Below are 24,522 nucleotides of genomic sequence, written 5' to 3' on the forward strand. Positions count from 1 at the left end.
ATGCTGGATAAGAAGAATTCATGTGTGAGCAATCCTTCATGGATATTTCATATAGCGCTAACTACCCAGAAGTCCACTTCTGGTGCCTGAGTACATAGCTGATTAATGCTTTGTGTTCTTGTATTTGAAGTCATGCTAAGGATTTTAGCAGAGAAGAACTAAGGGTTCATAAAGAGCCGCTCTTTGTTTTGCTACAGCCAAATTAAATCAAGTTAAATTACTACCTTGCCAAAATTAAGACAGAGACAAAATATTAAGATTAAAATATTTTCATTCACATTTTAAGCTAAGCCTTGTTTCTAGACTGGGAAAGGTCTAGAGAGAATCATAGAAACAGCCAGACTGGAAGAGACCTCCAAGATCATCCAGTCCAACCTAGCACCCAGCCCTATCCAAACAACCAGACCATGGCACTATTCAACTGCTGAGAAACTACAAGTTAATTTTTTGCACTAGACACCGCTTGCCTGTGTGTAGCACATGGGCAAACCCACCCCCACTATCAAAAAGGGACAGCCCCAGTGCTCACTGATTGCAGATGCCTTTGCCACTCATTTTTGATGCCTGCTTGTCCTGGTAGGACATAAATCCTTCCAGGCAGGTTTAACCCTGACTCTCCTCCTTCTGTGGAGCTGGGATCCCAATGTAAGTCAGATAAGCAAAGCCTTGAGGGCTTAGCACCACGTGTCAGGTGTCTTGAGGTGCCCTCACTATGCCTGCATGGTCAAAGGAGGCACAAAGCTTTGAATACATTGGCCAGAACAATGGTGCTAGTGCCTACTGGCCAGTTTGCTTTTCAAACTCAAGCATATAAAGGGGGATGATTTAGAAACGACGTCTTTTCTACATTCTGCACCCTGCCTTTCTCTACTCAGCCTTCCTGCATTCAGCATGAAGTGTTCCTGCCTCTCCTTGTTTGTGGCCTGTGAAAGGCAGCCACGTGTATGCAGCTAACACTACCAGCTCAGCAGCATCTCTTCCCTCTGCCTGAGATATTTGTATATTACCCTGGGATCATCATTGTGAGTTTGAAAGCATCTTTGATACAAGAGACTTACTCAGAGAGCAAAAGCATCATGAGTACATCTGCTGGAGTGAATGCCAGGACTCCAGAAGCACAGTTAGAATTATTCCCATTCTCGCATTCCTATTTTCCAAGTCCTGATTGTTTAAACTGTTTAATTCTGTGTAATTGCTTCCTGTCAACTGAAAATCCAAAGAACTTTAGGGAATTTTCCTGGTTTTTAAATAGTAATAATAAAAAACAATATTAATACAGAAATTAATAGCCACAATTAATAGAGATTATTAATTTCTGCTACTCTGCTCAAATGAAAAGCAGGTAGGCAATTTCAAGTGTAGGTGTGAAAGAGTTAAGCAGAAACAAGAATGCATTCGGACTGGGGAAGAAAAATATACATTTATCTAATTTCTGACTTGTTGCACATTTTGCACTCACAGAGTTTGAAAATACCTTCATTTTTTAAAGAGAAAATTTGCAGATCATTAGCTGGTAATGCGCACTGCTGCCTTTGGGTCTTTTGAAAACAAAAATGAAAAATGATCTAATTAAGCCTGGTCTACTGGTTGCAGAACATACCAGAAATCCAGGTCTGATTACGGATTCCAGTGCTTGTGCTAGCAAGGTTTGGACTACAATATAGTGGTAGCGGCATGTAGCAGCAGATGGGAGTAGGATTACTGAACGCTATTTTTACGATGAAATTTTCTAGTGAAACCTTGATGTTTTAGTGACATAATTCAGAATGATTCCCAGGCATTTCATCAGAGAAGCAGATCTTTCTTTAGGAAAGGTGTGACAGAAGAAACGGACATAGGAGCTCTGAATTTCTTAATGGAGAGACCATCCTTGGTCTAGAGAACAAATCTGATGAGGAGCGGCTGAGGGATGGTTAGTGTGGGAAAGAGGAGGCTGAGGAGAGACCTAATTGCTGCCTACAACTACCTGAAGGGAAGTTGTGGAGACGCTGCTGCTGGTCTCTTCTCACAGGTAACTGGAGATAGACCAAGGGGGAATGGCCTCAAGATGAGACTGAGCAGATTTAGGTTGGTCATTAGGAAGAAGTTTTTCACAGAGAGAGTGGTCAGGGACTGGAATGAGCTGCCCAGGGAGGTAGTGGAGTCACCCACCCTGGATGTGTTTAAAGGTCGTTTGGATGTGACATTTGGGGACATGGTTTAAGGCACATCTTGTAGAGTAGGGTTATGGGGTGGACTTGGTGATCCTGAGGGGCTTTTCCAACCTGGATGTTTCTGTGATTGTGTGATTTCAGGAGTCACTGGACATAGTTTATGTAGAATGGTTACGTGCCAGAGCTGTTTTTCACCATGCATAGCCCAATCTCCCTACTGTTCCAATTTCATCACTCTTTCAGCTTCGCGTTTGTTTTATTCTGTCCTGTTATTCTTTTGCAGGTTTGTGTCTTGAGTGAAAACTACCACAGTCCAAAAGATGAAGGGTTTGATGGACAGGCTAACAGAAATGTAGACAGCTAAGGTGACTTTTTTGTTTGCTCCTCTTTTTTCCTGCTATTCATACCCAAATACCCATGACTTGAAGTCTGTGAATTGCAGTTCTGCACAAGGGATGGTGTTCCAGTGCAGAAGAGCACATTCACGACATGCAGGTCATCTGCTACTGCTCCTTCACTGAGGAAATATGGAGCTTCAGCAGCCAGGAGGGTTTGCAGCATCCCAGCAGCCATCCCAGCAGCCTTCAGTCTCTACCGATCATAAAAATTTAAATTTGCCCTGTCTCTCTGTGAGTCTCGGAAGCAGTAAAAGTCTAATTACTGCCTGTATTCTTCTGTTGGCACATAAAGGAGAACAAAATTGTCACTTGTATGCCAGAGAAAATTAATCCCAGTCCTATGAATTAAAGAGATTTATTAGTGTTGTAAATGTGTTCCTGCCCCTCTAGTCGGACTGCTGGGTTCTTACAGTCCTCTCTCCTTCTCCTGTAATTGTCAATGTGGGAGATGGGTTTTCTCTGACATGGCCACTTGTTCTCCAAAGAGTGAGATCCCTGCTCTCATCTGATTCTAAGTACTAAACTGCTTTCTGATAGCAACCACTCTCTGCTGAATTCCAGCAAACCGAGTAGTCTCTTTCAAGTGTGTCTAAGCAGAGAAGGACTCAACAAATGTTAAGCCATTAGCATCTGTCTTGGCAATTATACAGCAATTTAGGAGAGCCATTAAGGTCCACTGGATGAATAACCCAGGTTTCAAATGGTTTCTTAAAACATATTGTTAAACCAAGACAGAGTAACTTTTACGATGGCTAATTCAATATCACAGGTCTTGGAGAATACACAGGAATGTCCCTTGCAATATTCTGTAATGAGGTAAAACTGACTTGCCTTCCTAGAGCTAAGTGGATCTGAATTATCATAATTAGTTCTGAATAACATGAAAGGAGATTTTCAGTTAGGTTCTTCTTTCAAATCTTGGCCCACCTGGTGGGTTTTCATTCATATGCTTAACATACACATTCAGTAGAGGATCATAAAAAACATATGCAAAAATTTGCCTGTTTACTTGTAAATCTCTGTCCAGTTATTGGGTAAGAAGCTTAATGTTCCTATTTGGTGGCTTCATCATCTTTTGTGCTAAGATGCATCTTTCTGACTGAGTAAAACAGTCAATGTTCTGTGTGATGAAAAATGTCTTAATTAAGAGCCTTGCAGTTTACAAGTCAAGCTTCATCTCACTATCTGGCAAAAAGTACACCAGACATTTACAGAGAAGCAAGTGGCAACTCTTCTGGTCTTATATGGTAATTTGTTTTACTCATTGACCATAAAATACACAAAGTGTGTGTTTAAGATTCAGATATTTTGAAGCACATCTACTTGAAGGGATGAGACTGCTCAGGAGAAAGAGCCCCTTGTTACCATTTTCATAGCCCTGAAAAAATATCAAATCTGCATAGCTTCTATGATTAACAGACATAATTCATAAACAGGATAATATGCTTGACATTTGAAGCTTCCAATTTTACTTGGTAATAGAGTTTTCTAAGGGTCAGCACAAGCAGACAGACACCTTTAGAAGTTTGTAGTAATCAGAAGGGATCAGATTCCTTTAGAAGACATCAGTTTAGCTATACTGATGTCACTGGTGCTGCAAAGAGCCTCACCAGCTGCAGAATCTCTGCCATTTTCCAAGGTACCTCTCTTCTGCAGGGAGGTGGAGTAGTCTTGTGTTTGCTACTCTTTGTTCGTGGCAGTGTAAATGCAGAAGGATTTCTATTTGGGGAACTTTGGTTGCTCAAGAGACACTTTCCAAGAAGTTTCTGTATTTTTCCTTTTATAAAACACAACATTTTTTATGTTTCTCAAACTGAGGTCAGTGAAAAAAATAAAAAAAAAAAGAAAAAAAAGAAACATCTTTGTACTTGGTGAAATACATAGGGTTAGAAAACATGCAAAAAGGTGTACAGAGAAACTTTAAAAGAGTGTTAGTTTAAATAGTATGGACAAAATTCAGTCAAAAGGTGGGATGCAACATAGCAAAAGTCCATTTCAAGAAAACAAAAAACCCTCCTCTTTAAATATTGTTACTGCTTTGGATCAAAACGTAAAACTTAACAACATTCTTTCTTTTTAAAAAATTAAAAATATAGAGATATATAGATATATATATAGAACAACAAGCAAGAAGACAAAACACATCAAAAATGGGAATTAAAAAAAAAACAACAACCAAAAAAAAACTCTTCAAAAGAAGACAAGAAGTCAAAAAAAGAGGGGAGAAAAAAGATTTTCAGGGATCCTTGTCATGCAAATCAGTTTGGCGGCAAAAAAATACCTTCATCTTCAGCACCGTCATTATCACCTAAATCATCTGTCTGTTTCTTTGTAAGGGGACCTAGGATTGAGAACGGAGAAAATGGAGGAAAAAAGACAATTCAAGAATATACAAGACTGAGGAAAAAAAACAGTGACTATTAAATTCCCACGGATGTTTCAAGAAAAACATTTGCAGGGAGGGAAATCTTAGTTTATAACAACCAATTCTTCATTACTTTTATCAAACGTTACAGCAAAGCTTCCCTAGGGGGTATGGCTATTAGAAACATCTAGCACAAGAATCAAAGAGTGCCCTGTGCTTTATTGGCTTTAAACGAAGAATCAAAGCTTGTTTACTAAAAGCATACCCACCACAAACTATATTTATCAACTTAATTTCATTGCTTTTTTCTTGGGGTTGTTATTAGGAATAGAAGAGACAAGAACTGCCAAATTACCTCTTGCATTTGATGCAATAAGGTTGTTAATAAATGACTTGACAGTTGGTTTAAATAACATTTTCTGTGAAATGTTAATTCACATTTCTAAGTTCAACCATTCAAGCTCATGCTTTACAAAGATAAGCATGAGTTTGGGGTTTTGTTTTTTTTTTTCTTCTTTGCCTTTTTTGTTTGGTTTGCTTTTAATTTGACACACTCATTACATTCTCTTTTCAATAGAATTGTAGATTCCCTTGAAACCTTTGACTACCTGCTGAGATATTTGTAAAGGAACACGAAAATCCATATGTAAACTAGAAACAAGAGTGAAATTCCAGACCAACTGAAGCCAATGGCTTTTGCCATTGATTTCAGCAGGGCCAGGGGTTTCACACACAGTGTACTAAAGTTGCATTGAATATGGAATTGAAGTCACAGTTTTGGGGCGAGGCGCACGATGCCTCGCTTCTATAAATGGATTGCCAAGATAAAATTCATACATGCCCAGCACCTGTATCATTAATAAGTATTAATAGATTCATGATATTTTCCAATGGGAAAAATGCCCACTCCTTTCAGTGAGTAATAAAAATATACACCAGAAGGAAAGTCAAAGGCCATTCTGAAAATATTTCCACGTCATATATTTTACACACTTACGCACAAACAAAAGACAGTTGGAACTCAGCATTATCTTTCCTTTTTTTTCAGAGCTCTCTCATTTCCATGACATTCTGTAATTTGCATGCAAAAAAGCAATCAGTACGAACACAGGACTATGTAACAAAAAAAGAAAAAGCCAGCCAAGCACAGAGTAGAAAACAAGAACTTCCTCATGCATAAAACAGCAATAGACAAAAACCAACAACAACAAAAAAAGAGATGAAGAGTATGTGTTGATATTTGCAGTAAATGCAGGCAAGAGACATGCTTTAACTGTAAGCACTATGGAGTATTAAAACATTTGTATTTAATAAGCTCTCTATCTCTGTTATTTTACAGGTTATTAGTTCATCCAGCATTAAATCTGTCATTCATAGGCAAAATACCATATCTTTGAGTGTTGCATTTAAAAAAAACATAAACTCATCAAATGTTTGTACCAGGTGCATGGTTTGGAGAAACAGAAACAACCCATGAAATACCACAAAATTTTAACTGTAGATCTAGGACCATATTATGAAAAATCAAAGCTGAATACCTTAATTACTGTGTCAGTCAGGAATACAGTTTAAAACTCATTCTAAATACAAGAACACTAGAATTATACATAGAAAATTTAACTGTGGATCTAGGACCTGGACCATATTATCAAAAATCAAAGCTGGATACCTTAATTACTGTGTCAGTCAAGAACACAGTTTAAAACTCATTCAAAATACAGAACACTAGAATTATACATCAGAAATTAAACACAAGCATTCTTATTGCCACACCTGCAACAATCACTCTTGTTTTGCACAGAGCCTTGGCGATGCAATAGCTTTTGTTAATACAAGTCTTTCATACAATCTTTACAACCAATGGCCTCCTGATAATGTGACCCTATCCAAATGCACACATTTGAATGTCTTGCTGCTCATCATTCTCCTGCCACAGCAACTTTATTTCTAAAGCATAAATCCAGAAAAGTAAAAGATGTCTGCAAAGAATAACAATAATTTCATGGCGGGTTTTCAGCACTCTGAACAGGAAGAATGAACTGAAGAACTTTAAGAGTTAGGCACTTCCTAGAAAGCCAGACAGAGCCAAAGATATGCACATGTACACATTTTAAAGGCTTCTTCTTATCATGGAATGTTTTTAAAGTCACCAGAAATTAGCACCTGGAAAGACAAACAGCATTTCTCCAGATAACTTGCATAGGGAGAAGCAAGTTCTTCTCTGGATAAAACCAAGATAATGAATGTTCTATTTTTATAATGGCTGGCCTCTGGGAAGTACTTTTTGTAGATCATAGTTAGTTATTGAATTGGTTAGTTATTAAACCTGGTTAGTTCCAGGTTTCAATAGCATCAAACAGGTCCCACAGGGCATCAAACATCTCAAAGGGAATGACTGATGTCATACCATCTCTGAGTTTACAATATGGTGAAGTACAACTGAGGTTAGCTATTACAATCAACTTCAGTATTTATAACGTCAGGAGTTTCTCTAAAAAACATTAAAAACAGATCATCTTCCTTATATCAGAGAATTGCTTAGGTTGGAAAAGATCTTTGCTGTTACTGAGTTCAACTGTTAACCCAGCACTGCCAAGTTCACCACCAAATCATGTCACTAAGTGCACATCTTACAAGTCTTAACTAGCTCCAGGGATTGTGACTCAATCCCTTCCCTGGGCAGCCTGTTCCAGGGCCCAACAGTTCTTTTTGCAAAGGGACTGACCTATTTCACGTTGTCACAGATTAAACATGCTTTCTACTATAGCTAGATATTGATGCCATGTCGCTCTTGTATTGACTCTGCTTGACACATCCCTTAAGTAGGATGCTGCATTCTGAATGTGGCAGACCCACCAAGGCACCATTAAAGGTGTTCTGTTAAGAAAGAGATGAGACAAGATTCCTCCCACAAATTGCTCCAGTCTGTAGATAGAATGGACCAGCCCTCAGCAACAGCTAGCTTAGAGAAACACAGACCAAAACTCTTCAGACAGACTTTCTGCTTCCTGTTTAGTCCTTATGTATCAGCGGTGAAACTGCATGCCTGTTCCCTATATATTCATTTGTATTTGTAAATTGCTCTGAAATCTCCCAGAGAAACACCCCAAGTGTTTCTCAAGCCCCATGGTGCACATGGCTGTCTAAAATGGCATGTAGCAACACCAAGTAGTTCAATCTTGAATCCCTAAAGAAGCATCAGAGCTCTGAGCTCAACTGTTGATGTTCTGTGTTGCCTGTTTCATGTATGGCTGCTGAAGAAACTTCTGACATCATGAAAGCAGTATTAAGAAAAGTCCTGCATTAGCCCTCCAACCATTTCATATCTGGAGAATCTTCTATTCTCCAGATAACAGACCAGCATCACTGTGTCTGTATGATCAGAAAGACTGAAGTCCCAAGTCACAGTATCACAGGAAGTTAGGGGTTGGAAGGGACCCAAGGAGATCATAGAGTCCAACCCACCTGCCAGAGCAGGACAATCCTATCTAACACAGATCACAGAGGAACACATCCAGACAGGCCTTGAAAGTCTCCAGAGAAGGAGACTCCACAACCTCTCTGGGGAGCCTGTTCCAGTGCTCTGTGACCCTTCCAGTAAAGAAGTTCCTGCTGAAGTCACCATCAGATAAACAAAATAAAATCATATGGAAAGAACCTACAAACTGTACCAGCAGTAGCCATTTTAAGTGAGCATATATCAGGACTGAAATTGCTTAGGAGATTTATCATTTTCCCTTATTTTCTGTAGGTTTGAATTAACAGTCTAGAGAAAGTTTATGATTTTGTAAATTAAATGTATTCCTCAGCTAGATTTATTTCTTTAGCTTTGACTGTTTATTCAATATATAATTCTTTACAGTTCCTTCACCTCTTTAATATTCTTTTCAGGTAACAGAAACCAATGTTTTAAAATACAGATCCTAAGACGTGATGGAGTAGGAGGCAACAAAACAAAAGAGTACAGATATGACAGAACTATGACTGCCAAAAGTCTTTGGTCCACACTTGCTTTCCACTGTTGTTCCATGTCAGCTTCTCTTCCTCTTTCACAAAGGCTCACTTATTCCTAGGATCTCTTGGAGTATTTCACTTACAAAAATGGGCATCCATTACAAAAAGACTGTTTTACTGTATTTAAGACAAAAGCCTTCAAATAAATATGCTGCTTTATTGTACTGGCCTAAATCTTTGCTAAAGTTTCTGTAATAAATATTAAATATCAACGAATTAATCAAGTACCATAAATAAGGAGGTGTAGGGGGGAAGGATACTAAAGCTTCTAAAATGCTGACGTGAAGATGATTTACTTATCAAGAGACTCTCTAAGGTTCAGTCTCCTGTTGCTGCATACCCATAATTCTCATTAATGCTAATGGAAAAGTAGACCCCTAAGTCAGTTTAAAAAAGGGAGGAAGAGATTACTACATTTTATGTCTCCTAAAGGCAATGAATAGTCTTACTACCGAAGCTAAAAGAACGATGTGTGCAAGATGAACTCGGAGCAGATTCTCTACTCATTTCAGCTGAAAACAGTTCTTACATTATTTAAAGGATTATTCAAATATTTACTCTATTTGTATTGCAATCAATGCAAAGGAAGTAACATGATTCATTTGAAAATCTGGACAGTTGACTGCTGCATTTTTGCAGATGGCTTTCCTGTGCTCAGAGTAGGAGAAATAACAAACCTCCTGTCCACTTAGCTAAAGAATAATTATGCGCTCAGAAATAATTAAAGTCCAGCCCTATTAATTCTGGGGTTTATCATTCCCTTTGATGGACTAAGGTACTTTAGTTCCCAAATACATTAAAGCTGATTATAAATTCTCTCTTTATGGTCTTGATTCGGCAGAAATTATCCGTGGCCTTTTGGACCGCATGTGTGTGGGAGGCATGGAAGCTGTGGATGTCATTAGCTTTTTGGCCTGGGAAAGATATTCATCATCAAAAAAGTCATACTGCCAGTTGACAGCACTTTGTAAAACAACAGTGCAAACACTCTAAACTTAATAAAGCTGTGCTTATGTATACAGTCATTGTTTGGGTCAAAATGTTTTCTGATAATGAGCAAAGTGGGAATGAAATAAAGGGCCTTTTGCATTAGGTTAAATAGACTCCATGGATCTAGCAATTTGGAAATCTCTGTAGCAATAATCGTTCTTTTGAGTTAAGGTGTCTGTTCAATAGAATGGGAAAGAGATGAGATTAAGGCTGACTGCAAAAATAACATGGGCAGGAGAAAATCTCACTAAGTGGGTTGAAACATCACGGAATCTGCTAGTGCAGGTTAAATACAATTACATACTTTAAATTTACCTAAGTGCTTCCATCCAGCTATTGTTATTTCTTGATTACCTCATTTTTGAATTGAGCACTGAAGATCTACAAAATGAAACTGCTGTTGTGGTAGGCAAGCCTAAGCAAGCCAAAATAGGCTTTTACATGTCCTCCCTTACCCAGACATGTTTTTCTGCTCTCTCTCCTTCTGTTTTGGGGAGAAGCAATTGTGGAAAAGAGGATAAAGCACCTGGAGCCACTGAGTCTAAGGACTCTGGCCTGCCCAGACTTGTTTGCATCCTGTGGTAATCTAAAAACACAGGCTTAGCTTGTGCCTACCTTGTGCAAGACCTGTGCTTTTCCCAAATTTGGGTAAAGCAAGCCTATAGCTTCACCTAATATGGCCAAGCTTGGATAACTGCCATTCTGATTGGCTATTCTGTGTCCAAAGGCCCATTAATCTTGGGCTGTAGTGATAAAAAGAGATGAGCAAGTAACACAATGTGCTCTGCCATTGTATTCATGCTTGCTACTGCCTGCTGCCATTGCTTACTATGTGCTGAACTGTCTGAAAACTCCCTGCCTCAGGTTTACCAGGAGCAGGCTCTAAATGCCTCCACACAATCAGCCTGCATAGCCAGCATGACATTGTGCTAAGACTGCAATCACAAGACATCTTGCCTGCACCTGAAAGTCTCCTGCCAAGACATGGAGCCCTGAAGGTACACAAATCATCTGGAGAAGCCAAGACAAGTTCAGAGACTCTCTACCTCTTTCGCAGCACTCTGTGAAGCCTGGGAAGAGTCAGAAGTCACAGCAGCTGAGAAGACAGTAACAGGATTCCCTGAATGCAGTTGGGTACTGTCTGAAGCTGTAGCTAGCCTCGTGAGTAGGGAGATAATATTTTGTGAATAAATACTTAAAGCCTCTTGTAATTCACCACTGTCTTCTGCCATAAGCAGAAAGAAGGTCCTTGAGTCCATCTAGTGGAGAGGTGTCATATTGAGTGCAAGTGGTATACTGACTGCAGGAACCTTCTCTTCCAGTTCAATTAATGTTCATATATTTTTGCTAGTTATTTCTAGATCTAATTATTCCTCTGTATAATTTTTCCATGACCATGTAAAGAACCCATGATTATTAAAATTAGCTATTGGGGGAGGGAGAGGAGACTCCTGAATATTAAAATTAATAAACTATATTACTTTTGAAAATACCATATTGCATTAATTACCCCTTCATTACAACTGCTTCACCCTTTCAGCCCTTCCCTCAGATCCAAATATAAAATAACCAAGTCTTTGTTTTTTCATCTATCCTTCTTATGCAACAGACCCTCCAGCTTAAAAAACACCAAGCAAACAAGCAAAAAAAAACCTCAAACCAAAAAGCAAACCCAAACATAAACCCAAAACTGTGTAGCAGATGTTAGCTAAGGCTCAGTAACATGTTGCACCTATCTTTTGGTTTTAATTTAAAAGAAACCAGTGGTGAGTTATAATTAACAATCTTCAGACCCCAACATTTTCAGTGAATTGAATTCACAAATCAAATTCTTCTATGTTGAAATTAAAACATAGCTATATACTACTTTTTCCTCTAAATGTAATGACAAATTGGAATGATACAGCATAATAGCTATCTGATGAATAATTGTATAAAATCATCTCCTTTCATTTGAAAAGTAGAACTCATAACAGAAAAGAGGCTTGGAAGGTACAAGTGGCAGCTGGGTCTTAAGAAACACTTAACTGAAAAAATATCTATTATCACACTTTGCTGCAGAAGACAAAACAACCTACTTTATATTTTCCCTTATTACTGTCTTGCTTTCACCACACGCTCACTCCTTCCCTTGCTATCTTCCCTCTTTAAATCCCTTTTATTTCTCTATTGTACTTTGTAATATTTGTACTTATCAGCAGGGCAAAGCTCTGGTCGGCTTTGCTTTTTGATGATAACATTTGCACTCATGTTTTAACAACAAATGATGGCACAAACCTCAGCGCTTCCCACCCTACACCTGATTTGTGATGACAATCAAGCACCGTAATTAGAGCTGCAAGTAACTCAAATTTGCATCTGTGAGTGAATGACAGGTGCAAATTGAACCCACAAAAGGGCTGCCAACTTTCTTTGAAAATTTACATGTATAAATGCTTTGTCACTAAAGAAGCTATTCTGACACTTCAAGACTAGCTCCTGCTGTGTCTCTTATAACAGCATATTGCTAAATTGTCACACAGAAAGAATGTCTAATCCCAAACCTTTTTATTCACAAGATTAATCACACTAGTTGAATCTTGATTTCCCTTAAATCTGAAGGAGTTTCATTACCGAACACTAGATCCGCGTGAATTTAAATGAGATTAGAATCTGGAAATGTAGATAGAATTTCACCCCTCTGCTTCTCATTTTAGGTGGAGCCTGAAAGTCTATGTATTCTCAGAGGTGAAGGCACTTTATGTTCACATGTCCTGTGGAGAGCAGCCCAAATGAAGCTTCATTTCAGGCTCTCTTTAAATCTCATTCCCTTTGCCACTCTCTAAATCCAATTTCCTTTCCAGAAGCTTTGGTTACGTGATATGCCTTTCATGGAATCCTTGTACTTATCCTTACGTGGATAAGCACAGCTCTCTGGGTGAGCCGTGGTCCCCCGTGGCACATCCTCACAGCAGCCAAGTTCAACCCTGACAATGCACACAGCACACATACCTCACATCCTTCTGGATGTCTGCCTGCATTGGACACCCTGACAGCATCCTGCCAGGTAGCATTGAGGATGGATAAATCTCTGCTCTCCTCTGTTCAGCACAGGAGTGCACAGACACAGTGGTACCACTCAGCTGGATGAGATTTGCTAGGTTCAAAGATAGCACAGGTCCTTTCTTCCCGATTTTCCATGAAATACAAAGTTTATAGCCAAGGGGAGCTGCCTGCTAATCCTTCTAGGGTTGCAATGAAAATTTAGCTTGTGCATAGAGTATATCCAGTACACGGAGGAAGCAATTCTACACATGGTACCTTCTGAACCACTTTGACTTCTGTTTTAGCTAATGGGTGAGGGGGAGTGGGGGAAATTACATTGGAGAGGGAAGAGAGGAGTGAAAGTCATTCATTTCCTTTCCAGTGAAAGCAAGGAAATGAATAGACAGTTAGGGTAAAGTAATGGCTGTCATAGAATCATTAAGTTTTGAAAAGACCTCTAAGATCATTAAGTCAACATCAACCCAACACCACCATGCCCACTGAACCACATCTTGAAGCACTCATGTCTACACAGCTCTTTTAACACCTCCAGGAATGGCAGGAATGGCAACTCCACCACTTTCCTGGGCAGCCTATTTCAATGCTTGACCAAATGCTTGTCCCACCCACTGGAATTAGGCATGATGAAAATGATGTTTTGAAAAGACCAAGGTTGACACAGAAAAACAAAGCCCACACAGTTAACCAGGAACACTGCACCTGGAGTAAAAAACTCCAGAGGTGAGGAAAGGGCAGGTAACAGACCTGGAAAATGACATTTGTAAGCTGTTACATGGCCGTTATCATCAGCATTTACCACTCCAGTGCCACCTCACTTGCTTATATCACAAGTTCATGCAGCTTTTAACATTTTACTTGCATTAATAATTCATGTTGTTTTACAGATACTCAAATTTCAGGGTGACACACAGTTGTAATGAATTGAATGCAACATTACACAGCTGTGCCACCACCTGAGCTTTTCAATCCTGAATCAGTTCTCTCTCTCTACAGGTAATGACTGCAATACAGATCCTAATGAAGACTTATGCTCATGCTTAAATTTAAGCCTCTGAGTAAGTTTTGTGAAGTCAACAGGCTAAATCTCCTAATAATATAAAGATAGATCCACTACCATTAACAGAACTGCTCCTCTTTGCATTTGGGCCAAGAGGTCAACTCAGGAGTAAAAGCTAAGCAGGAATGAGCATCCCAGATTTCTAACTTCCCGCAGTTATTCTGTGCATAAATCTCATCAACAAATAGAATTTCAATCTCTCAAACACACTAGCAAAGCTCTGTGATGAAATTAAATTCTCCTTTTTATAAATGCATTGCTTTTCATCTGTGTACATACAAATAAAACTCCACATTCATTTTCTACAGCTCTCATAATTAAATTCCTTCCTGAATTTAAGGAAGATACCAACTTCGTTTAGCTTGGAAAAAAAAAAAATATCAGATTTAGCTCATGCAATAGAACTGAAGGTTTGTAATGTTAAGATCCAAATATTTTGTTTCAAAAGGAAGATTTGAGATTGCCATCAATCCATCAACATTATTCTTCACTTTCTTTCAAAGATCTCTGTAGTGCAATTCAAGATGCAGTAAGTGCATCCTTCATATAAGGAGATATGAAGAGATACAGCTGAGAAAACCATCATCAACTCAGGTTTGCTCTCTTTCTGCTGCCTTTGTGAGTTGGGTTCTTTTGTGTTAGTTTCAGAAAGATAGGGTGGGTCATGTACAACAAAGTTATCAAAAGTCATCCTCTGCTACCTCTTAACTTTAAACCCAAAATATAATTAAAATTATACTTTAAAAAACTGCCCTCTTCTCTTTTTGTTTCATTGCCTGCTCTGCTCTCAGCTCCAAAAGATCTGGACAAATGACTTCTGTAATCTTGCCCCCAGATACCTCTTTCTGGAATGAAACTAACCTAGAACAGCAATCTCAGCAGGGGAAAGAGCTCTGGGATTCTTGCACATGTAATTTCCTCTGTCAGGGCCAAACTCTGTCAGTTTGCCTTCTGCTGGAAAAGCCTTCTCCCCAACCAACCCTACTAACTGCAGGGGCTGGCATTACAGCAGCTATACAGTTTTGTTTATGGCACAGCTGAGCATGCAGCCCAGCTCTCTTGAGACACAGTTTCATAGCCCAAACAGCAAAGCAAAACGGTCTTCATGTAACCATGTAATTGAACATTGCAGAGAAAATCAAGTTAATTGTGCATAATATTTTCATATAGAGTTTGGAATTAAATAAGTTCTCCCACCCCTCTCCTCAAGGTACTTCATGTCCTCTGGTTTTAAGCCACATGCTTTGAGCTCTACATAATTCACTGTACCACTGCAACCTGTGCAGTATCTTGCCATCTAGAAATCCATATGGTATGCTCCTGCACACCGTAGAGATCATAAATAATGCACAAGTGGTATCTTCTCTATTTTCTAAATGAGCCACTATCGGTAAAAGTTCATTCTTCAGCTGCCTCACAGAGCTGAATTTCTTCATTCCATTCAGTTCTGTGTTGAATAGCTGATTGTAGTCCAACCCCCTCCTTGCACTCAGCAGGCAGAGGGGTGGAAAGCTATAGGCAAAGCACTTTGTTGATCAACTTTTCCATTCCCTCATACTAAATCCAAATCACTGCATTTTTTGCTGTGTTTTTTTGCAGTGCAATGAAAATCTGATTCTAATAGTGAGCAACTAAGATAGACATCATGTTTGTCAATTTGCCTGCAGCAGGCTAAGCTAGAACTGCATCCTCCACCATTGTGAAGGCTTGTCTTCAGCTTGGGCCAGACATTCCCACTCATTTTGATTCTATCATTCTATGCTTCTATGAACTAATGCTGATGCTGGTACCCGAGTCAGAGAGTTTCCTTGTAGTGTCAGAGGCTTATCACTTGTAGTGTCAAGGGCAGAGATAGTATTTCTGACTCTTTGCATCTCTCTGGACGTATGGTCATATTTAAATATTATAAAATATTCATACAGCAAAGTTTCTTCCCAGAAGACAAACACAGATTATTTTCTTTTAGTTGTGCCTGGCTATATATGTGTTATCAGGCAGGTTCTTCTATATGCCTTTTTCAACACAGAGAGTTTCCTCCCAAAGATTTGAGGCTCTGGGCATTGCTGACATATACATAGGAATACATTAAACATAATTAATACTGATACTAATAACCTGATATTCAGAACTACAGCCTATCCATTAACTTGGATCTTAAACAGAATAAAGATGCTTCAAGTCAAATGCTTCTCCACCATTTGGAGCTTTCAAAGCATCCCTAAAAGACCATTTAATAGTGACTGTGGTCACCAGCTTTTAGAAACGTAATTATATCTGCTCTCATTACCACACCTTTTGACAGAATCAAAGAGCACAGCTCTGAGAAACAGTGATGAGACTACCGAGAGGGCATCATTTATGTAAAAGGCTGTCAGAAGGAAAGTGCCTGGCCTTACTTATTTCCTCCTATTTGCATACTGTATTTTTAGAAGAGCATAATTTTAGGCAGGAAAACTCAAAACATCTCAGCAATGGAGCAGTCACAAAACAAGAACAGCACAGCCAGCAGTCGAAGATTAGTGTCCTAAGAAAAATCATGTTCCTTCTGACGTGTTTTCAGTATTAGTACAGTTCCTGTTTTTAAACTACAGTTGACTCGCTCTGCATTTTATATTAAGGATTCCCAAACAGATAGATAAAATCCTTATACTGAATGGAGCATGAAAGGAAATGAGTGATTCACTTCTAATCTAGCAGAGCTTACAGACAGGCAGAGATACTTGGGATCACATATTTACACAGTGACTATCAACTCCTGGATGGACAGAAGCCTCCAAACCCTAGCAGAAACTCTGCCTGAATTCCTGCTTGCTGTTTAATAATTAAATACCTTAACACAGAAGCTGGTAAACAGAAAAAAATGATCATCACAATAAAACAGATTTACAAAATGTCAAAGTCTAGGGCCAGAATATATTATTTACAAAAAGTATATCAAATTTAAGAGCAAAATGTCAGAGTAGCCCTTGCTTCCATTTTCACCACAGCCATTTAGGTGAGAGTTGATGGGTTTGGGACAACATGACATTTTTAATTCTTTATCTGCTGACAATAAACATGCTCTCTGGAGGACAGCAACAAAATGCACAGCAGATAAAAAGCATAACATTTCTCAGCACTTGACAAAAGCTACTCTCACTTTTGGTTTTATTTGTTTTCCTTCTCAGAAATCTACTTGCTTAGGATGACAGTTACTGGGGAGTTTATACTGAGTTCTGTTTCTTTTTGTTTTTAAAGTTGACCCTATTGGAGCAAAAGGTATTTTATTTTCCAAAAACAAGTCCAGAGAATTTATATAAACAGTATGAGCTACTAAATTATAATGATGGTCCAAGGTTTCATGCATGAGTCCCTTTGATAACAAGATCAGAAGACAACTGAGATAAGGCATTGTGTAACAGCTGGATACATGGCATTTAGTTACACTATAGTCCCTTGAACTCCTCAGTGACAAATATGAAGGTTTAAGAGTAGTTCCTAACATAAACCTTCTGTTTAGAAAGTAAACAAATCTATAAGGAATATTTCTGAGAATATATGAGCAGTCCTTAGGATCTTGGTCCTTGTCCAACTCAACTGAAGTCATCAGGAAGATACCAGAGTAATCCAAGCCCCTTTCCTACTAAGCAGAATGAATGCCTACAGCAAATACAGCAAACTACTGGCACCAGAACAGTATTCTGAGCTAAGCAACCACCAAACAAAGTGAGGAAAGTAAAGATTGTTTCTGTATTGGAGAGCTAACAGCCTGCTCCTATGGAGCAGCAAAGACTGCTTTTGCTTATGGACCCAACAATACAGGGAATCTTGGTCCTTGCTGTCACTTCTAGAGCAGCAACAAGTAACTTGCATAGCAGAAGGCAACATTTGAAATGTGTCCTTTTCCTTTAAGATTATAGTTTGTTAGCACTGTGCATTCGATACAGCTTTGGTAATGTTAGATTCATTCCAGATCTTCAGCCAGGAGATTATTAACTAAACTAGATGCAGGGTAGACAAATGGGAACAATCCAATTAACTTGAATAGATTCTGAGAGCTTTTAACTCATGCCTTCAGACACACAGATGTGCTATTAATGTGTGTTAACTTTGTGATTTAGATGTAGGAGAAAGTTTTGGAAATGCATGTGGCCACCAATGACTTCTACATTCTTTGCTAATGAGAGAGCTAAAAATAATTCTCTTCCTCCTGGGATTTTCTGTGTACAATTTCCAACTGTAATGGCTACATCAATTTCAGTATATCTGATGGAGAAAGAATAGATGCAGAAGAAACAGTTTCAAAGTAAAATAAAAGTAATCTATTACTGATAGCAGATCCTCAAAAATAATCAACTGTGTTTCTTACTTTTTGTGGTGAAACACAGTTTCTGGAAGTCATACCAGACAGGATGAAGGGTGAATGATATTCTGAAAGCCTTTTATGTTAAAAGTTCCTATTACAATAGTTCTGTTATCACTGTTATACAACCTTATACTTTTTGAAAGTAACAGTTACAGGATCGTCAGATTTCTATACAGACAGAATGCAGAACTACAGAATTAACCAGGTGGGAAAAGACCTCTAGGATCATTGAGTCCAACCTATCACCTATCCCTTCTAATTAACTAAGCCATGACACTAAGTGCCTCATCCAGCCTCCTCTCAAACACCTCCAGGGACGGTGACTCCACCACCTCCCCGGGCAGCCCATTCCAATGCCAATCACTCTTACTGTGAAGAATTTCTTCCTAACATCCAGCCTAAACCTGCCCTGGCACAGTTTGAGACTGTGTCCTCTTGTTCTATCACTGGGCACCTGGGAGAAGAGACCAATCCCCACCTGGCTACAACCTCCTTTCAGGCAATTGTAGAGAGCAATGAGGTCTCCCCTAAGCCTCCTCTTCTCCAGCCTGTACACCCCCAGCTTCCTCAGCCCCCCCTATGAGGGGGCTGTGCTCCAGCCCCCTCACCAGCCTTGGTGCCCTTCTCTGGACACGTTCAAGCACCTCAACATCTTTCTTAAATTGAGGGGCCCAGAACTGGACACAGTACTCTGGCTGTGGCCTAACCAGTGCTGAGTACAGGGGCAAAATGACTTTCCTGGTTCTGCTGGCCACACTATTCCTGATACAGGTCAGGAATGAATCAATTTATTCATTCATTTAACTGGAATGAAGTTTGTTAAACTAATTTCCTCATTTAACAGAAAAATATTTAATAAGTTTTCTATTGTCAGATACTGTTACTAAGCAGTTGATTTACATTTCAGTAAGTAGGAGCAGCTTTCCAGATAGTATTGTTTGTAAATTAAGGCCAGCATTTGTAAATTAAAGCTAAAATAAACTAACTAAAAAATAGATCTGCAAAGGTATGATTCACTCTGGTTTTGTTCAAGGTTCTAGATGCTTGCATGCTGAGCTAGGCTGTGTCCTCAGTTTGGAACAGTGTTCATAGAAGTTACAGAAGTTCCTTGGCCATTCTCCTCACTGCAAGCCTATCAGCTTAACCTCTGATACATCCCAACCCATCACATGCCACCAGTGTAACTTCTGAGTTTTGCAGATTTCCACCATGCTGTGCATCCTAGCAGGCTGCAGCCATTCGCTGCAGTAGGCTGCTTCCCAACAACAGCTGCATGATGGACTTCAGCACAAATCACATCTCAGCTGGCTTTCTGAATAACACAGAGAGAACTTAGACCTCAGTGATGGTTGTAACTCACTTGAAGAGCTGGGACTAACACCACAATAACTAGCTTCCAACTACTCAAAGAGCCTGTGCTGTCTTGCAACAAAACCACCACCCTTTGCAGCATCAGGTGCCACTCTTTGGGCCTCTGCCTTTCACTGATACCACTGATGAATGATGGAATTTATGCCATAACATGAGCAAGTCAGACTGCTCTTGCATTTCATTAGTGATTGGAGTCCTGTGGTGGGTTTTCCAAATTGAAGGGTAAGAGTTAAATTAGGAGTTGTAAGCTTTAAAAACTAAATGTAGTTCCCTACGTGCAAGCTAGGGATCTAAAAAAGCACGGAGTGTGTTGATAATGGACTCTTCAATAAACAAGGAGCATGTACATAAACCAACCAATGCAGTCAGCAGAATGACATCATATCCTAATGTAGACCTCTGTATCAGGATATGATATCATTCTGCAGGCACCACAAACATTGCTGCACTCCCAGACTGTGTCACCTCAATACACCTTGGGCATTTAGATAAATGGCTCAGCTACAGGATGACTCCTGTGGATGAGAGTGTCTGAATCTGGAGCTCAGTGCCACTCCCAGTTGCCAGAAATTAGAATTACACAGGCACAGGTGGTGAGGAGTACACATCTCACATGAAATAGCAAAATGTTTGTATTTCATTCCTTGTCTCAACCAATTTTGTACTCTTATAAAGCTTATCAGATCATTGTTAATTTTTGTGTGTTCATTCCATGCAGACAGGAAGAACTGAATCTCTAAGCTCTCATTAAAGTGAACGTACTGCGTAGCATTACACCTATGTAATAGTCTGATACCTCTATTGTCTTGAACAGTGAGTGCACATCATTGAAAGGACAGATGGGTGATTCAAAGAAGTATGTGTCATATGCAAAATGCACTGAACCTTTAAAGTCTTCCAACTAGTTGCATCTGTCATTTCTGCTATGTCAAATAACAAACTGCAGAGCCTATTCTGCCTTTCAAGCTTAAGCTAAAGGTCCCTATAATTCTCCTCTTCCATCATCCTTCCCAGCAAAAATTACATTACTGGGACCTATGAAAAGAGAACAAAATATTAAGGGTTTCTATCTACATGTTCTCAGGCCAAAACGACCTCTCATTTTACATCCACCTACTAATATTTCTCACTTGAAAAAAAAAGTTCAGATCTCCTTTGGCTAAAAATTTGCCCCAAAGTTTCATGTTAACTTTGAATTTTAATTTCCTTAAAAAGAAAATGATATATTTAATGGACCACAGCTGTCTGGAAAGTACATATTTGATAGGCATACAGTACTAATTTGGAAAATGAGTATGATTTACTTGATGAGTCACAATGAATGTCTGTAAATACATATCCAAGTTCTTGACTAGAGAATACTAGTCTTGAAAGCTGCATTACACAGAAACCATACTTAAACAGATCAGTATCTCCCTTGAAGATGAGTGGGGGCCAAAGCTAACAGCTCCCATCTTACCTCTTTCATGCTTTTGGCTGATGAAGTCCAGAAATTAGATGCTGTCAAAGACTGCAAATACGGAATGAAAAAGATTGTCCCAGTTTAATCTGTTTTGCAGGATAGAAATCCCATGGCATGGCACTGGACAGCCCCTGCTGTAGATGACATAGCAGCTTCATTAAAGCCAGGCACCTCGGGCACTGGCCTGGCTATGAAGGATGGGAATGGTTCCGGCATCCTGCAGCACAGTTCCAGCTGCTCCATCTCTCCTTCAGGCCCCATAAAAGGCATGTTGGCCTGGATATGTGTCAGGAGAAAACATGGATAGCCTTGGGGTGGAGGCAGGGCGGGCAGAACAAGCAGGGAGAAAGCGCATGGATGTGATGGAGTCTGTGCCTTAAATGGTGAACACTGGGGATTACTCAACAAATCAGTACTTGGTAGGCCAATCCTGATTCTCAGGCTTCCCTTTCAAATCTGTTTTGAGGAAAAATGTATACAACAATTTGGATTTCCTAGATTTCAATGTGAGGAAGGGAAAGGAAGCCATTTTGCATCAGGTCATCCTCCATCTAACAGAGATATTTGAATAATTAGTGCAGAGCACTGCCAGAAACATGACATTTTAAACTCAGATCTACAAACACATCCATTGATAGCATTAATTTAAGATAATCAAGTGACTAATTGGGTGACTAATAGTGTCAGCAAGGAAAAAAAAAGAAGTTGAGATTGTAATCAGAGGCAAATCTCAGCTTCTAGAAATGCACTAGGCAGCACAGGGAACACTAAGCCACAGTGATCACACACTTCTTATTTGCTAATATAAACTGCTGAAGTGTTGAAAATTAAGGAAAAACATGTTTATTGCCATCATAAGATACCAAGCTGTCTTAAATCTTTAATTTATAAAGAAAACACACTTCTCAAAGCAGTACAACTCAGGCTCAGGACAGGCATTTCTATGAGCAGTTTCTCATAGACAGAACAATAAGTAACTGAAAATCAACTCGTGTACCTAAGGGTGGTGCCTGTTGTACGGATGGGAAATAAAGGCTATGGAAATAATATGGCAAAACATTTAAGACTTAAGCATTTGAGCAACTTTAAATACATGAGTAACTCCTGTGAGTGCCATTGGATTTATCCCGCTCACATGAACAGGATCTTCAGAAGACATTTCAGAGAAGATAATTCAGAGAAGTTTGAATTAAGAAAGATAGAAGGGAAATGAGATTTTTCTGCAGATAGCTGCCAGCTGATTGGTTTTAATTATTTTAACAATACTGGTGCTGTGCAGTTAGGTTAATTGTGATACATTCAGGCCCTGTGTAGAACTGAAAAAAGTGAATCTGTAAGTTGTAAGATTTTACTTCAATCATGCCCTTTTTTCAGATAAACATTTTGCAGGAACAGACATTAAGCAACTGGATAGCACCACCAGGACACCAGAGAGCCACAAAAATTTCCAAACCAGCTAATTTAACTTTAGGGCATATTAACAAATGTAAATTCATGTTTAAAATTTTATAAAATAATATCTCTTTCCTTCAGTGATATGATAGTAGAGCAAGATCTTCCAGTTATGTAAACTCGTGAGAATAAAGTCGTCAGCATCACATTAAATGCATTATAAAGTCAGCATCACGCTAAGCACATTAAAAATTCCTGCATCTAACGGTTAAGTTAGTCAAAGGTTAATAAGCATCTCTGAAAGAGAAACTGAAGTTACTCCAGCAACATTTGGAGTTGACTTAAAATTACTATTAGAAATGTTCTACAGACTGATCATAGAATCAACCAGGTTGGAAGAAACCTCCAAGATCATCCAGTCCAACCTAGCACCCAGCCCTAGCCAGTCAACTAGACCATGGCACTAAGAGCCTCAGCCAGTCTTTTCTTTAACATCTCCAGGGACGGTGACTCCACCACCTCCCTGGGCAGCCCATTCCAATGCCAATCACTCTCTCTGGCAGGAACTTCCTCTTAACATCCAGCCTATACTTCCCCTGGCACAACTTGATCCTGTCTCCCCTTGTTCTGTTGCTGGTTGTCTGGGAGAAGAGACCAACCCCACCTAGCTACAACCTCCCTTCAGGTAGTTGTAGACAGCAGTGAGGTCACCCCTGAGCCTCCTCTTCTCCAGGCTAAACAACCCCAGCTCCCTCAGCCTCCCTTACTTGGTAATAGTAATGACTGAAAGAATTGAAAAATTCTTTTCTTTGCATAGTGTTTAATCTGCAAACAAGTGAGGCAGCTCACTGTTGTGCTAAACCCCTACATTATAACACTGTAGGTAGATGATAAGGAGGAGGGGAATATTTACAAGTCTCGATCCATTTTAGTAAACCATGACTCTCTGATTATGTGAAAGGCCTCCAGATGAATAGAAATGCAATGCTTTCTAAAAATGAAAAAGCCAGACAGCCAGGACAAGGCCCACATTACAAAAGCAAGTTGCAGTTATGCCCTACTTTACCAGCCTAAGAGGAATTCACGTGATTCATAAGCCCCTGGTAGCCTTTTGTAAAAGGATGAATTTCTGTTGTGCTGCGTTTCCTGCAAACCACACCAATCCTAGGTCAACATTTTGTTATTAAAAATAAGTACTTCACACAGCACTCAGATGTCTGAGATCTTGTCAGAAATATTGGAGGCACTTGCACATATATAAAAAGCATTTCTTCAGAAGCAGTCACCCAATTTTATTTCTGGAAGAGTTAAAGGATAACAGCAACTTTAGATGTAGGTTTCCTTGGGCTTTGGAGGATGAAAGGGATTAATGGAGGGTCACAAGAGGAGGATGGAAAAAGAAATGGAAATAAGAGGAGAGTGCTATTGGATGTAGCTTATCCTTTCCCTAGGCAGTGGTTAGAGGTGTCTACAAGAAGAAAAAGGATTGATTACTTCTTGCTGCATGTTTCCAACAGTTACTCCAACAGAAGGATAAGTATGGTCAAAATGGGATTTTCCTATTCTCTTTGTTAAGAGTAAGACTAAGGTTGTAATGTCCTTTATACAGAATTTGATTTAGTATAAAACTCTCAGCTCCTTCAGGCTAACAGTTACTGGAGTGGCAGAGTAGGACTGTACATGCTTCTTGTTTTATTAGAGGATTTGGAATACAGCTGAGAAATGTACACCATGCAGTTCTGTGCTGCTTTTTGGAAGGAATATATATTAAAAAGAAGATTGCCAATACTACTTGAAATTTGTGGCAATTCACATTCTGATAGCTAAGGTTTTGGCAGCTGCATCTCAGGAATTTAGTACTGCAAAATGATTCTTCATCAAGCACTTGTTGCTGTATTGTTGTTTGTTAAAATGTCATTAGGATGAACAA

The 24,522-nt window shown here is 39.3% G+C and overlaps 1 protein-coding gene across 8 annotated transcripts in view; it reads right to left on the reverse strand.

The window, feature by feature from the left end:
• Window positions 1–24,522, reverse strand: part of NLGN1 (neuroligin 1) — a 529,256-nt gene that overhangs the window by 247,123 nt on the left and 257,611 nt on the right. For 6 of the 8 annotated variants that reach the window (XM_064164807.1, XM_064164806.1, XM_064164810.1 and 3 more), the window contains one exon: window positions 4,833–4,892. The exons of the other annotated variants lie outside the window; for them this stretch is intronic. In XM_064164807.1, coding sequence (XP_064020877.1) covers window positions 4,833–4,892 — 60 coding nt within the window. The remainder of the gene's footprint in view (window positions 1–4,832; window positions 4,893–24,522) is intronic. 8 annotated transcript variants of the gene reach the window in all.

The sequence above is a fragment of the Pogoniulus pusillus genome, chromosome 26, assembly GCF_015220805.1.
Source record: "Pogoniulus pusillus isolate bPogPus1 chromosome 26, bPogPus1.pri, whole genome shotgun sequence".
NCBI classification, from domain to species: Eukaryota; Metazoa; Chordata; class Aves; order Piciformes; family Lybiidae; genus Pogoniulus; species Pogoniulus pusillus.